At 43.3% G+C, this 15300-nt stretch overlaps 1 protein-coding gene and 1 pseudogene across 4 annotated transcripts in view; one reads left to right on the top strand and one right to left on the bottom strand.

Annotated features, from left to right (window-relative positions):
• COG5 (component of oligomeric golgi complex 5) overlaps window positions 1-15300 on the top strand; it is a 170493-nt gene that overhangs the window by 93705 nt on the left and 61488 nt on the right. For all 3 annotated transcript variants that reach the window (XM_081927685.1, XM_081927686.1, XM_081927684.1), the window contains exon 8: window positions 13366-13531. In XM_081927685.1, coding sequence (XP_081783811.1) covers window positions 13366-13531 — 166 coding nt within the window. The remainder of the gene's footprint in view (window positions 1-13365; window positions 13532-15300) is intronic.
• On the bottom strand, window positions 5865-6565 carry LOC309379093 (myosin light polypeptide 6 pseudogene; annotated as a pseudogene). Its single transcript has one exon. The product of its transcript is annotated as a myosin light polypeptide 6 pseudogene (transcript).

The following is a 15300-nucleotide window of genomic DNA, read 5'->3' as shown; positions in this document are numbered from 1 at the left end:
TGATCTTGAGTGCTAGATCAGTTTAAAAAATCTCCCTTATCCATGATTTGATCGTCAGTGAGGGAGCTGGTCTGATATGTATTACTGGAACCTGGATAGGTGGAATCAGACATTTCCAACTATGCTGTCCTGGATACCAGTCAATAATAGCATAGACTTGAGGGTCAGGGAGGGGGCTGCTGTGGACTACAGGAAGTCCCTCTTCAGGCTTCCTGTCCATTTCAGAGCTGGTGTTGAGCGCTAGCAGGAGTGCTGGGTAGCAAAGTTCACTCCATCGGCTCTGCTGTGAAAGGCCAGCCCCCCCAACTGTCATCTGGGGGCAGCTATTCCATCAGATGTAGCCCTGAGCCACCAACTGCTGATTCCTAATCCAAGATGCCAACAGTTTTCACATTGCTGGGGGTTTTTTTTAATTGATTCATGTAGCCAGAGGGGTCTGTTAATCCTAAGAGTTTTGTGAAAGGTGGCAAATGTTTCAAGATATGGTATGGAATTTACTGAGTACAGATTGCAGTGCCTGTGGCAGAACTGGCATTGGTTAACCACAGCTGCCCATATTATTATATGAGGGGATTCACATTGAGCTGGTAGGCTTTTTGTGTTCCCTTACATTAGGGGAAAGAAATCACTGTTTCAGACATCGGATGCAGTAGATTGACAGCATCCTGGCACTGACTTGTCATTGCATACTGTTCTCTGCTTCCCCCCGATCTGTTCTGACTTTGCACTTAAAAACATCTGTCAGAAGAAAAACATTATTTGGCATGGGCCCATCAACTGTTTGTCCACGTATTCCCTGGACATGAAAAATGTATTACCACTTCAGATCCCTCATTGCTATATATTCCAAGCATGTCTCCAAATCAGATAAGTGCTGCCACAACTGAAACCTTAAAAATTGTGGGATTGGAGAAGTTGGGCTTTCTTACAGAGGGGCTCAGAAATTATAACTCTGTGCTCTGATCAGTGGGGGGCTGGGGATTCTTTCAATTGCTGTAGGTCTGTTGTTGTTTAGTCCTGTCCGACTCTTCGTGACCCCATGGACCAGAGCATGCCAGGCACTCCTGTCTTCCACTGCCTCCCGCAGTTTGGTCAAACTCAATCTGGTAGCTTCGAGAACACTGTCCAACCATCTCGTCCTCTGTCGTCCCCTTCTCCTTGTGCCCTCAGACTTTCCCGACATCAGGGTCTTTTCAAGTGAGTCTTCTCTTCTCATGAGGTGGCCAAAGTATTGGAGCCTCAGCTTCACAATCTGTCCTTCCAGTGAGCACTCAGGGCTGATTTCCTTCAGAATGGAGAGGTTTGATCTTCTTGCAGTCCATGGGACTCTCAAGAGTCTCCTCCAGCACCAAAATTCAAAAGCATCAATTCTTCGGCGATCAGCCTTCTTTATGGTCCAGCTCTCACTTCCATACATCACTACTGGGAAAACCATAGCTTATATGGACCTTTGTCGGCAAGGTGATGTCTCTGCTTTTTAAGATGCTGTCTAGGTTAGAGTCAGGTAATGCGAGGAGGACAGATCTCATCTCCCTACTTGCTTGTTTTGTTTGTTTCATCACTTCATATACCTAACATTGTGGTTTCTAAATAAAGTACAGTGACGTTGCAAAAAAATCAAAACATTAAATTAAATTAACGTAACATCAGAAAAGCTTGCTCTAAATGCCTGCTAAAATAAGTGTCTTCACTAAACACCTGAAACTCAACAGGAAGTGGGCATCTTCTGGAACAGGCCCATTAACAACCATGATGTGCCAGACAATTTTAATCAAGCCTTGGGTTCATTTCCCAGTGACTTCAGAAATTATAACCATAAGCATATTATATGGTGGATGTCAGGGTATTCCATGAAATGGTCCACTATGTCGGGGTGGCCAACTCCCAAGAGACTGCAATCTACTCACAGAGTTAAAAACCGGCAGTGATCTACCCCCTTTTTGGAGGTTCAGGCCAAAGTTGTTGAGTTTTTTTTTAGGAAGGAGGAAGGTCCATTTTTTAGGGGTTCAGGTCATACTTATCGAGCTTTTTTTACGGAAGAAGGAAAGTGCTATTTTTTGTGGGGTGCAGGGCTAAAATATTGAGCTTTTTTAGGGGGGCCAAAGTTGTTGAGCTTCTTTGGGGGGAGCCAGTGATCTACCACAGACGTCCAGTGATCTACCAGTAGATCTACCTGTTGGACATGCCTGCACTATGTGATACCAATTTTATCCTATGTGTCACAAAGAGAATCTTCTAAGCCGAAATCAGGTACAGTATGATGGTTTGGAAGTAGTTTCTGGTTCAGAGGACGCAACAAACCATTATTTTTCATTTGGATATAGCAGCGAATTTTGCCAAGTGCTAAACAAGAAACTAAGAAGGAGGCCACATGCACATACAAGGACAATAAAGGGATGACTGTAACTTATTTCCAAATGATGGTTCAGAAGATTGTCTGATGTGAACATACTTACCTTAGAATTTACACCCTTCTGTGTTCCATTACGTAAATCTCTCACTGAGTTATCAAAAGCAACAGTTTCTTGTAGCACCCTATACAGAGTAAAAATTCATAAAGTTGTAAACTGATCGATCGGTCATCCTTTTCCTATTCTCCACCATGTACACTGAAGAACATCCCAGGTAATAACCTCTAAAAACATTAAACAAAGACCTAAAACCATGGGGAGGGGGAAGTGTGTGTGTGTGTGTGTGTGTGTGTGTGAGAGAGAGAGAGAGAGAGAGAGAGAGAGAGAGAGAGAGAGAGAGAGAGAGAGAGAGATATCATACAGTTTGGTATTTGTTGTATTAAATAGAATACAAACTGGTTTTTAATACAACAAATACCACAGGTAGTGGTATAAATGAAATAAAATTGTAAGTAAGCAAAATTGAAGACTTGGTGATTTAAAAGAGAGATAAAAAGTCTATGTAGATCCAGTAGTTAAGAACAACAGCCATGTTTTGTAGGCTGTTGTGCAAAATTTTGCAACTAGTGCTGTAATCTCTGGTTTTCAATCTTCTAGAACTTTGGACATTCTTCTAAGCCATGGGTAGGCAAACTAAGGCCCGGGGGCCGGATCCGGCCCAATCGCCTTCTAAATCCGGCCAGAATCAGCATGTTTTTACATGAGTAGAATGTGTCCTTTTATTTAAAATGTATCTCTGGGTTATTTGTGGGGCCTGCTTGGTGTTTTTACAGGAGTAGAATGTGCCCTTTTATTTAAAATGCATCTCTGGGTTATTTGTGGGGCATAGGAATTAGTTTTTGGTTTTTTTCACTTTCAAAATATAGTCCGGCCCCCCACAAGGTCTGAGGTACAGTGGACCGCCCTCTGCTGAAAAAGTTTGCTGACCCCTGTTCAAATCAATGGGGCAAATTATTAATAGAAACCGCATCTCTTTTCCTCTTTTAATCTAGTAGCCATCTAATAAAGCGAAACAAATATATCTGAGTTCCTCTACAAAGATGCACGTTTGATGGCCAAATATTTCTGTGAGTGTTAGCCTTAAATGTCCAGTTCGCACTGATTGGATTCTAAACATTGTCTTAAGTAGTGTTCTGATCATTCGCAAATGTATGAACTATTCCATATCTAGAAAAGTGAAGCCCGGGGGGGGGGGGGGGAAGGATGGGGAATTTTCAGGTCCCCCTCCGCTGCCCTTACAACCCTTCTCTATCCTCATCTATGTTAGATAGATATTTGTCCTTATCTATCTTTAAATTACTCCAAATTCCTTTAAAGTCACAGGCTTCAGTGAATTCTTTTCTGGGTTTGCGATGTTCTACTAGAGTCTTAGGGACGCAGGTGGCGCTGTGAGTTAAACCACAGAGCCTAGGACTTGCTGATCGAAAGGTTGGCGGTTTGAATCCCCACAACGGGGTGAGCTCTCGTCGTTCGGTCCCAGCTCCTGCCCACCTAGCAGTTCGAAAGCACCTTAAAGTGCGAGTAGATAAATAGGGACCGCTCTCCAGCGGGAAGGTAAACGGCGTTTCCGTGTGCTGCGCTGGTGCTGGCTCGCCAGCCGCGGCTTAGTCACACTGGCCACGTGACCCGGAAGCTGTCTTCGGACAAACGCCGGCTCCTGGCCTCTTGAGCGAGATGAGCGCGCAACCCCAGAGTCGGTCACGACTGGACCTGTTGGTCAGGGGTACCTTTACCTTTACTAGAGTCTTAAAACCCATGGGGGAAATCCGGGTCTTGGAAATTACTCGAGTTTTTTATAAGTTGCAATAGGAGAGGAGTGGACTTCATTTGAACAGCTCGCCCTGGCATTTTTGGAAATAATTTCCCCCTGTTTCCCTGCTGATCTTTCGGTGCTTCTGTAGCCACACGCCCCAATTAGGTTTTTCTGTTGTCGTTGGTACAAGTTACATTTTTAAAATAGAAATGGAGAAGGCGAAAGTAGCGACTGTTGCAAGCAAGTACCACAGAAACCTGTCACGACAACAGCATTTCAAATGAAAGAGACTCATGAGCTGTTTAAAAAGTAATGTTGCATGCCAGATTTTCAGCATCTACTCTGACAGTGGAGCTAGGGGAGGAGGACTGGGATAGCAGATACTCAGTGAGTACAGTACTGGATCTCACCCCTCCCTCTTTTTCAGCATAATTAAACAAAGAATTTGGGCAAAACAAAAAAAATTCCTTCCAGTAGCACCTTAAAGACCAACTAAGTTAGTTCTTGGTATGAGCTTTCGTGTGCATGCACACTTCTTCAGATTCCCAAAGAATTTGGGATTCTGTTTTAACTATGTTAAATTGTCCATATGGCATGTTACAAGTTGGACTTAAATAACTCACCCCGGGAAAACAGGTCAATGACAGCACCATAACTTGTGCCCCCGAGGGCTAGAGATCCCTGAGTTCAGTACTGGAATTAATCTTCGGTGCATTTCTGTGATCTTTCCAGTGTGTTTTACTGGCTCATATACAAAGCATAGAAAATCCAACACGTAGAAAAATGGTGTTCACAAATGTCTGAAAATGCTTTCACGCTCAGCTTCTCTCAAAGCCATAATCTCCCATATAGTCTTAAGAGCCCAGGTTGTACTATCATAATGCACAAAAGGGTTTGTGATCTAGGCATCTTACAAAGGTTATGGCATTTCCCAAACTACCAGTCTTATGAGCAACTGTTGGGGTTCTCAAGGGGTGGCAGGCCATCAGAATTCCTTTCTGGAGCTAGATATTACCTCATAAGGCAGTGATGGCCAAACCTGGCCTTCCAACTGTTTTGGGATTACAATTCCCATCATCCCTGACCACTGGTCCTGTTAGCTAGGGATGATGTAGGGAGTTGTAGTCCCAAAACAGCTGGAGGGCCAAGTTTGGCCATGCTATCATAAGGTATATGAATGAAACAAGAATATCTATTGGAGCTTAGGGTGCATAATTCCCAACTACCCAATCTGGCTGACTTTGTGGGGCCTAAAACCCTTTCTGTCCATCCCAGAAAAAGTGTTTAAAATGGGTCACTTAAATACATCATAAGGCATGTGGTTAAAACTGTTACTACTTAACAGGGGCCTTCTTCCTACATTTTGAGTTGTTCAATCTGACTGCTTTATGTGGGAGCAAATCTAGGGATGAGGAACCTTTGGCCTACAGACTCGTCTTGGCCAACTGGGGGGTCCGATTTTCCCCATATCATGCTCGCCTGCCCATCAGCTCATGTAACCACACTTGGATCATGTAGCAAATGTAGCAGGATTGGTCTTGGAGATGTAAGAGAGCTTTCTGCAGAGAGCTTTGTCTCACAACAATACCCAATGCTGAGCAGGACCCCTGATTATTATTATTTTAGTAAGACATTTTTGGGAACAGTTTATTAAAGCAACCAAGAGTAAATAAGCTGAACACTTCTGGAAATAAAGTTTGCTTCCATGCCCTTCAGGAACACCCCCCTTTAGACAAATACTTTTTTCTTCCTTTTCTTAGCCCTTGCCTCAAGGACTAAACCAAGAGGTTGGAGAAAGAGGGAACCAAAAGTAGTTTCAGACACAGATAAAAAGGAACAAACGTTTTAAGGATAAACTGGAAGAGGTTCTCAGGAGAAGCTAGAGGTGTTCTTCAGCCACTCAGAACCATCCGCACCAACTCTTCATAGTTAATGCAACCATTGCTGTCTTCATGGCCGGCCACAAGCATCTCTACTTCTTCCTCGGTCATCTTCTCCCCATGGGTGACAAGCACATGGCATATCTCTGCTCCCATGACCGTCCCGTTGCCCTCCTTGTCGAAGACCCTCAGCCCCTCCACGTAATCCTCAAAGCAGCCTTGATCCTTGTTCTTGGCAGTGGTCTACATCATGGGCAGGAACTGCTCAAAGCTCAGTGTCTTTGCATTCATTTCACCACTCTTGGGGTCCCCCAGAACTTTCATGACTTCAGCATTGGTAAGATTCTGACCCAGGGCTCTCATGACATCACCACACTGGCTGTACAGGATCTTCCCATCTCCAGTTCTGTCAAAGAGCTGGAAAGCCTCCTTGAACTCAGCGGTCTGGTCTTCCGAGACGTCACTCATGATTCCGGCTGCTCTCAGTTCCTCTCGCCTGGCGTGAGCAGGACCCCTGATACGATGTGAGGGTGCTGCTGCGCAGCCTAGGTACATGTGAGAGCTCTCTTGCCCCTAAACCTGCTCCGTTTGGCCGCACATGTAGCAGTCAGCAGTGTACTGCTAACTAGAAGGGCATTTTTTCCTTCAGAAGGAAGAAGGAGCAGAAATGCTCTCTTTAGCAGCACCTTGCTATCTTCTACTTGCTTTGAGATCCCAACTCAAGGACTTCAAAGCACCAAATCTCCCATGTCCCCGGTGGGAGATCCCAAGCACCCCGGAAGGTTCCCAATCTTTGATTTATCCCGACCGTTTTGAAGTTTTGAAATATGTAAATACTTCAGCAAACTATTAAAATACAGCTCCTAGAAAGCCTGCCGAAATAGAAAAATGTAAATTTCCCACCAGAAGGCAAGCCAGGGAGCCCTTCACTTGAAAGAAGGCCTAGTCCAGTGGTGGGGAACCTATGGCCCTTCAGATGTTGATGGACTCCGGCTCCTATCTTCCCCAGCCAACGGCCAAGGATGAATAGCCACTGGCCAAGGATGAAGAGAATTTAAGTTTAGCAACATCTGCAGGGCCACATGTTCCCCATCCTTGACTTATGGTGGTAGAGCAGAGGTTGGCAGCCTAAGCCCCATGGCCGGTTCTGTGGATTGGCGTGGGGATTCTGTGGGGTTTTTTACAGGCTCAGGCACCATTTTTCCCTTGCCGACATTCCCCCCCCCCTCACCGCAGTGGAACCTCCTCCCTCCTCCTGGTGCAGCAAATCGCCGGCCAATCGCCCTGGCCAATGGGCGAGCAGCGGCTGCACGTGGCCGAGAGGAGGAAGGGGGCTGGGCTGAGCTGGCCAAGCACATTTCCAGCAGCCCCTCATTGGAGCAAGCTGTTTGCCGCCACTGCTCGTGCCGCCACCGCTCCTCTGCCTACTCTTGCGAGTGGCAGAGGCTGTCGGCAGCGGCGGAGGAACGAGCAGCCCGAAAGCAGCCCTTTCGCATCTTGATTTGAGGATTGGAAGAACGGAAAATTCACACAGGATTATTATTACTATTGGTGTTTATCGGCTTAAGGAGACTATCAGAAGAGATCATAAAGAAAAAAGAGAAAATATATGAACAAGATGTGATGTGGAAACAGCAAGATAAGATGGGATAGAATTATGAACTCTTTCCGGACTGATTTGGACATTAACGCAGCAGCAAGAAGATCAGAATTCCCCTTTGGATCTTGAAATATGGGTCCCCCCAACAAAATTCAAAATTTCGCTTTGTAATTCGGAATTTATATGATGTGATTTAATTTGATGTGATTGGCCAGTTAATAAAAATTATTTTTTTTTAAAAAAGCAGCCCTTTCGGCCCGCCAGGAGGTTTGTGGTGTGGTGAACCAGCCCACCCCCCAAAAAGCTTGCTGACCCCTGTGGTAGAGGGACAGGGCCCCAGGAGCTAACCTCCATGTTTACATGGACTTGTATAGGAGGAGACAGCTCTTAAGATACTTTACGAAACCTGTAGTTCAAGCTGTATACCGTTTGTTCTATGTTTTCATCCCACCCAAATAAATAAAGCAGAAATAAATAAGACCAGTTCCTACACCCCAGTTTGAGTGGGAATGTCATCTTGTGTGGCACAGTGAATTGAGAACAATCATGGAGTCAAGTGTCGGCCTTCAGCTAAACTGTAAAAGGGCATTTTCATTTACTTTCATGACTTGATAAGGCCATTTTGCCCTTAGTATGTTGGTTAGTGTAATCCAAATGAACAATGAGGATTTCATTTGTTTTCCAGTGTTTTTCGTTTCTTCTCAGGCCAGTGAGATTCCCCATCCTATTACTCCCAAGCCTTTATGTCACTTTTTCAACAAAAATGGAGAGGCATGGTTTGTATGTCTGTGTAGTAGGTGTCTGTGACTCATAAATTCAAATTTAGAACTAAAGGTTTAGGGAGTGGATAATGGGGCATTTGCAAATACTGGTCTGTTCTTTTCCATGCTACTTAGCAAATACCTCTTCGTGCTTCAGTATTCATGTGTAAGAATTCATTGTTCCCAAAACTCCTTCCATTCCCCCCACACTACTTTTGTGATACCTTCCTTTCCTCCCCCACCTGCAAAAAAGGTAAGTCTCTCTAGTTTAATCATAAAAACATTCATCTGTTTTTAGGATTAAAAATAACAGACAAATCACTGGTTTTTAAAAATATTTGTTTTAACTATTTATATTAACTTAAAAAAAAACTTTTTATTCAATTTAGCAGTTGATTTTCTTGGAGAACTTGTTGGGAAATGCTTGCATATATATTCCATGTCCTAGTCTTGCCCAGATTTGCTTTCCTTTTTGCCCAGAGGTTAATCTGCACTGCCCCAGGCACACTGCCTGAAAAATGTTAAGAATGAGAGAGCTTCCCTAAGAAATATTGGCTTACAGTCTGCTTTAGAGATATTGCTTTAGAGAGTATTAAAAGTAGGATCTCTTTCTGATCTAAAAGCTACACAAAGCCTTTCCTGACATGAGCAGTGTCTATTTATAGATAGATAGATGAACAAACATATTTTTTCAGCTTATTCATGAAGGCAAGTTTGTGTAATCATCTTAGCATTACATGAAATACAAATATGCAGCTGGATGTTCAATGAAATGAGATTTTTATTAACACTCCTCACCCCAATTCCAAAGAGAAATATAATTAGTAACTCTCTTAGCATCCCACATGAGGCAAGCAGGCAGGTCTGTCTGCTGTGCTTCATGTTGATTTATCATCCTAACTAATTAATTTATACCTTGTCTCATCTCTGCAGTCAAGGTGGTATAAATATAGCAAAAACACATCGCCAAATATTATGTGCTTGGGTCTGCATGGGCATAGCTGGTTCTTTAGTGGCTGCTTTTAAGATGCCTTTCATCTCCAATCATTTAGTTACCAGTCATAGCTTGGAATGACATTGTGGTTATGTGTTTTGGCAATGGTGTCCCCTTCTTGTATAATTGCACTAGACCCTGAAACTGCTTTCAAAAGCAGCTCAAAAAGTGCTATGAGTTGTGATGTTATACAGTAGCTACTGCTACCCAAGTTCTGACCAATACTTCCTGACCTTGAAGCTCACCAAAATGAAGCACATCCTCAAATTCTCCCATTTCCATGAAATATACGCACTCCTACCAGGCATAGAGAGTAGAACTTTGTTTGCCTCGTCCATTGATTTATATTCCTGTGTAGTTTACTCCAGTAATTTAATCTGGCAACCTCTGTATTTCTCTGGCTCATTTCAAAAATAAGGTTTATAATTGTTAAAGCTCATCCCTTCCTGATAAGATGTATTGTGTTAAATTATTTTCTCCCCCAGTCTATGTAATTCCATTTGTGTCTTGGGCTGTTGACTGTTTGATTGTTAACAGGTTCTGAAGTAATTAAATTAGGTGAGCTATGATTACATGTTCAGCATTAATAGACCACATCTGTGTACAGCAGAGTCAAAACTCTGTCAGATGACCCTTGAGGTCCCGCAAAGGGAAAATAATATAATTCTTCTTCCTTTTTCTCCTTGGGTTGATAATCTGATTTCACTTATTTATTCTGCTGCATGATCCCCTTTAGACCTATACATTCTCCATCTTGTTTTCTCTCCAGGCTGCTCATTAAATTCTGAATAATTGCATATTGAGGCAGAAGTGCTCTTGGTGAAATTTATGCCACATGCACAAGATTACATCTTTATACTCCATATTAATGTTTCTGGGAGTAGATCTTTGCTCAAATCATTAATGTAAATGAGAACCCTAAGTTTGTCTTTCTCCCTAAAAGTGTGAATAGAATTGGTTGGGAGGGGGTGAGAATGCACCTGTATTATTTCTGTGACTTTTTGACAAAGTAGGTAAAGAGCTTGAATGCTACTAATCAGCTGTTAGTAAACTTTTGGTTACCCATAGGGATCAATATATTAAAATTGCATATAGTGTAGATTGTAGGTGGATTGCAATCTACAAACATTTGTAAGGTTAATAACCTTTACCTATCACACTTTTAAAATGTCCTTTCATCGATAACCTGCCTTGCTGTGGAGATGTAATTGTTTTCTTGCTAGAAGTCATCAAATTATGAGAGTGGTACGTGATTAGGCCATCATGTAATAACTGCAGTTTTCTTTTTAATGGAATGCTGGAATCAAGCTTTCAAGTCACACAGGACTTTTTCTAAGGCTGGAATTTCAGGGGGAAAGGGGAGATTTTGCCAGAACGACGCTTACTCAATTTAACAAATTTAACAAATTCAGTACGATTTCAAAAGGAAGCCTGCTTATTAGATACCATTTTTTAAGAAATACTTGCGATTTCGGATCGAGGGGACAGTTGCTTTTCATAAGTGTGCCCACAGCTCCCACTTTAGTTCAGCTTAATTAGCACATGATTTAGTTCAGGTGGAGGCAACTAAGGGGGCCGGATCCGGCCTAATCGCCTTCTCAATCTGGCCTGCAGATGGACCGGAAATCAGCTTGTTTTTACATGAGTAGAATGTGTCCTTTTATTTAAAATGCATCTCTGGGTTATTTGTGGGGCATAGGAATTCGTTCATTATTTTTTTCAAAATATAGTCCGGCCCCCCACAAGGTCTGAGGGACAGTGAACCGGCCCCCGGCTGAAAAAGGTTGCTGACCCCTGATTTAGTTATTGCTGACCCCTGATTTAGTTATCACATTTGAAGTGTGTGCGTGTTTAGTCCCTGAAAAGGTTTCTAAAATAAATAATCGAGCTCCTAGGGAAAGGAGGGCCTTTGCACAGATCAGCTAAGGAGTGCATGGCAGAAGTATGGACTATGCGATCCTTTGGGTCCTTTCAAACTCTGCAGTTCGGTTATTCTAACGGGGGATGAGGAAGTCCGTATGTGATACGTTTGCATGCGCAGGTATGCGTGCATGTGAAATCGACTGTAGCTCTGCACCCTTTGTGCTTTGGCTCCGCTGAGGCACTTGATGTGTGTTATTTCAGTGATCTCTTGAAAGAGGGTTTTTTTCCCCTGAAACCGCTGCTGCTGCTTTTACCAAGCGACACAGGAGGCATTTTGGTTTTAGTCACAGCAGCATGATCATTAAAGCTTTTTGTCCCCAGCAAGAGATTCCAAAACGTGAGACCTGTGAAGAATTCCTGGAGAGGGTTTTGTCAGATAGAGCCAACCTTTTCGTCAGGGTGGCTGCAAATACAGTGGTACCTCGGGTTAAGTACTTAATTCGTTCCGGAGGTCCGTTCTTAAGCTGAAACTGTTCTTAACCTGAAGCACCACTTTAGCTAATGGGGCCTCCCGCTGCCGCCACACTGCCGGAGCACAATTTCTGTTCTCATCCTGAAGCAAAGTTCTTAACCCGAGGTACTTTTTCTGGGTCAGTGGAGTCCGTAACCTGAAGCGTCTGTAACCTGAAGCGTATGTAACCAAAGATACCACTGTACCATATTGGCCTGAATATAAGCCTCACTTTTTCTCCCAAATTCTGACCATGAAAGGTTAAAGTGCAGCTTATATTTGCGACCTTATGGTATGCAGCCAGGAGTCGGGGGGCAAACAGTGCCAGGAGCGTGGAAAAGTGGCGCCTGCCCCGTTTGTAGTCCCCAACCTCTCCCCCAAGGCCGGGAAGGGAGAGAGCGAGAAACGGGAAAATTCACTGGCAATGCAGTGCAGCTCCCCCGACCCCAGTATGCAGCCAGGAGCAGCGAGGAGTGGAGCGGCTTATATTCGGGTATATTCTCCTTTTTTGTCCTCCCCCCATCAATTTTAAAGATGTGGCTTATACTCAGGTGTGGCTTATATTCGGGTCAATACGGTAAAAAGGTTAGCTATATTGCTCTGAGTTTTTCAGGAATGAAGACTGCCAAGGAACCCCGAGTTGTGCTCTCATGAATGTGGCATTGTTGGGTTGACTTGGGAAGGACTGCAAAGCATCAATCCAAGGATCTTTTCCTTCAATAAGTTGCACTGAAATAAATAAGCATTTGCTGTGACATGCAAAGCAGTTCAGTTCAAATGTATGGCAGCGATCTCACTTACCAGCATGAGAGAGAATGAACGCGAACTCTATTTTAAAAATAGCCTGTAAGTCTGAGGATTACGGGAACCAGGTCTTTATTTGGCGGCAGATGTGTTTAGGATCAGGATGCCAGTTATTAAGTTACTGAGATAACAGTCTAACTGCTTTATTTGCCATTGAGAAAAGAGCCCACATATTCAGAAACATCATTATAGAATGAAATGGCTGTAGGAGAGTTCTGAATCATCTCTTTCTTAGTAGAAACCAATGGGTCTATTGGAGCTCACCAATATCAGGGTTGTATTGTGATGAACACTGTCTTGTGAATTGGTCACTGTAATTCCTTTACTTTTAGGTGGTTGGGGCTATTGAGACTGCCTATCCCTTTGCATTTCCCCAAGGCCTTGGGACCGGTTTACTTGGAGTACTGGCTTATGCTATTTATCCCACCTCAACTGCTTTTTTTGGGGGGGGGCGAAACTACAACTTTTGCAAGTGCCTTATAGCATGCATTCCCCATACACAAGGAATCAATCTTTTAAGTGTAAAGTTGGTGTGTCTTTTAATCTGCAATTTTAGTTTATACTGTACATTTTACAGGTTTATTTTATTTATATTTGGGGGGTTTAAAACTTGCTTTAAACTTTGGTTTTTTTATTGACAGTTTGAATGTATATTGTATATCCTTTGTAAACCACTTCAAGGTTTTATTTACATTTAAGTGGTACGCAAATTCTGTACGTACGAATGAATGAATGGTTAACATACTGACACTTTCTGCTTTCTGTGTCTCTTTCCATCCCCTGTTTAGAATCCTACCCAAGTAGGAACGGCTCTTCAGGTTTTCTATAACCTTGGCACTTTGAAAGTCACCGTCACGAATGTTGTGGATGGTTACTGCACGTCCTTGGAGGAGAACATCAACAATGCCTTGGATATTAAGGTTTTGACTCAGCCCTCTCAGACAGCGGTTAGAGGTACTATGCCTTCTCCCTTCTGTATTAATACAGTGCCTGGTAATTGGACATTATATTCCCGTAAGCAGGATCTAATACAGTTCTTCATGTTCATATTAGTCTTCATCACACTTTACTGTTTGGTAAGCTGTTTCTTTTCTTTGGGTGTGATAATACTGCAAGCTGCGAAGTGGAAAAGTCACATTGAGGTAAATGAATTGGCCCATTTCCAAGTCATTCTCACTTCAAACGTGTTGTACTTAATATTGCAGCACGGTATTCTCCTTCCCTCCAGATTTCAAGTAATGTCAACAGCTGGTGCGGCATAGCAACTACAACAGCACAATGTTTACTCAGAAGTACGTCCCCCAATTGAGAAACACACACACATATAGCGCAACATCACTTTCAGCTGGCATTTTTAGCGCTTATACTTGTGGCCCTCATCATAGATAATATGGCATTTGCTTTAGGTCTTGGATTTTCTCTTGGCATGTGCCAAAAAGGCTTCTAATTCTTCCCCATTAAAAATAAAATACAGTGGAAGGAGGCAATAGCTCCTCTACCATTCTACACTACGGAGTTTGGAGCTCCCTTTGTGAAAGTGTTTAAACAGTGTAATAATTGACTTTCTGTTCTACTTCTGAACATATCAAATATATAACTTTATTTATTCATGACACTTCTATATTGCATATCAGCCAGATCCTCTGGGTGGTTTATGAACTTCAAAATTAAACAAAATCCAAAATAATAAAAACTGCACTGTTATATGGACACACTTCAGAAATGGTTACCTTTAGTTAACACACATTGGAAAAACGTGGCGATTTAGCTGTTCACCGTGTGCTGGCAGAGATTTATTGAGGCCTTCATGTCTGAAGAAGGAGCTGTTACTTACATTGGCCACATTTATCTTCCACTGTTGCCCCAAGTACCTCAGGGTAGTATATATGAGAGTTATCCTGTTTTGTCCTTGCAACATCTTCATGAGGTCCAAAGACTGTTAACTTGCCCGGGGCCATCCAGTGAGTTCATGGCTCACTGGAGATCAGAGCCCCAAACTCCTTGGTATAATTCCAAGACTTTTATGCAGTCATAGAGTTGGTGACAGCAGCCGCGAAATTAAAAGATGCCTGCTTCTTGGGAGAAAAGCAATGACAAACCTAGACAGCATCTTAAAAAGTAGAGACATCACCTTGCCAACAAAGGTCCGTATAGTTAAAGCTATGGTTTTCCCAGTAGTGATTATGCAAGTGAAAGCTGGACCATAAAGAAGGCTGGTCGCCGAAGAATTGATGCTTTTGAATTATGGTGCTGGAGGAGACTCTTGAGAGTCCCATGGACTTCAAGAAGATCAAACATCTCCATTCTGAAGGAAATCAGCCCTGAGTGCTCACTGGAAGGACAGATCGTGAAGCTGAGGCTCCAATACTTTGGCCACCCCATGAGAAGAGAAGACTCCCTGGAAAAGACCCTGATGTTGGGAAAGTCTGAGGGCACAAAGAGAAGGGAACGACAGAGGACGAGATGGTTGGACAGTGTTCTCGAAGCTACTAGCATGAGTTTGACCAAAGTGCGGGAGGCAGTGGAAGACAGGAGTGCCTGGCATGCTCTGGTCCATGGGGTCACGAAGAGTCGGACACGACTAAACAACAGAGTTGGGAGTTTAGCCCAGAACCTGTGGCCCTCCAGATGTCATTGAACTCCAACTCTCAACATCCCCTGCCAGCATGGCTAGCCATCAGGGAATGATGGGAGCTGGAGTTGAGCAACGTTGGACGCCCACA

The sequence above is a fragment of the Podarcis melisellensis genome (genome assembly GCF_964234715.1).
Source record: "Podarcis melisellensis genome assembly, chromosome: 10".
NCBI classification, from domain to species: Eukaryota; Metazoa; Chordata; class Lepidosauria; order Squamata; family Lacertidae; genus Podarcis; species Podarcis melisellensis.
The sequence above is the reverse complement of the archived record's forward strand: the minus strand, read 5'-3'. Positions and strand labels throughout refer to the sequence as shown.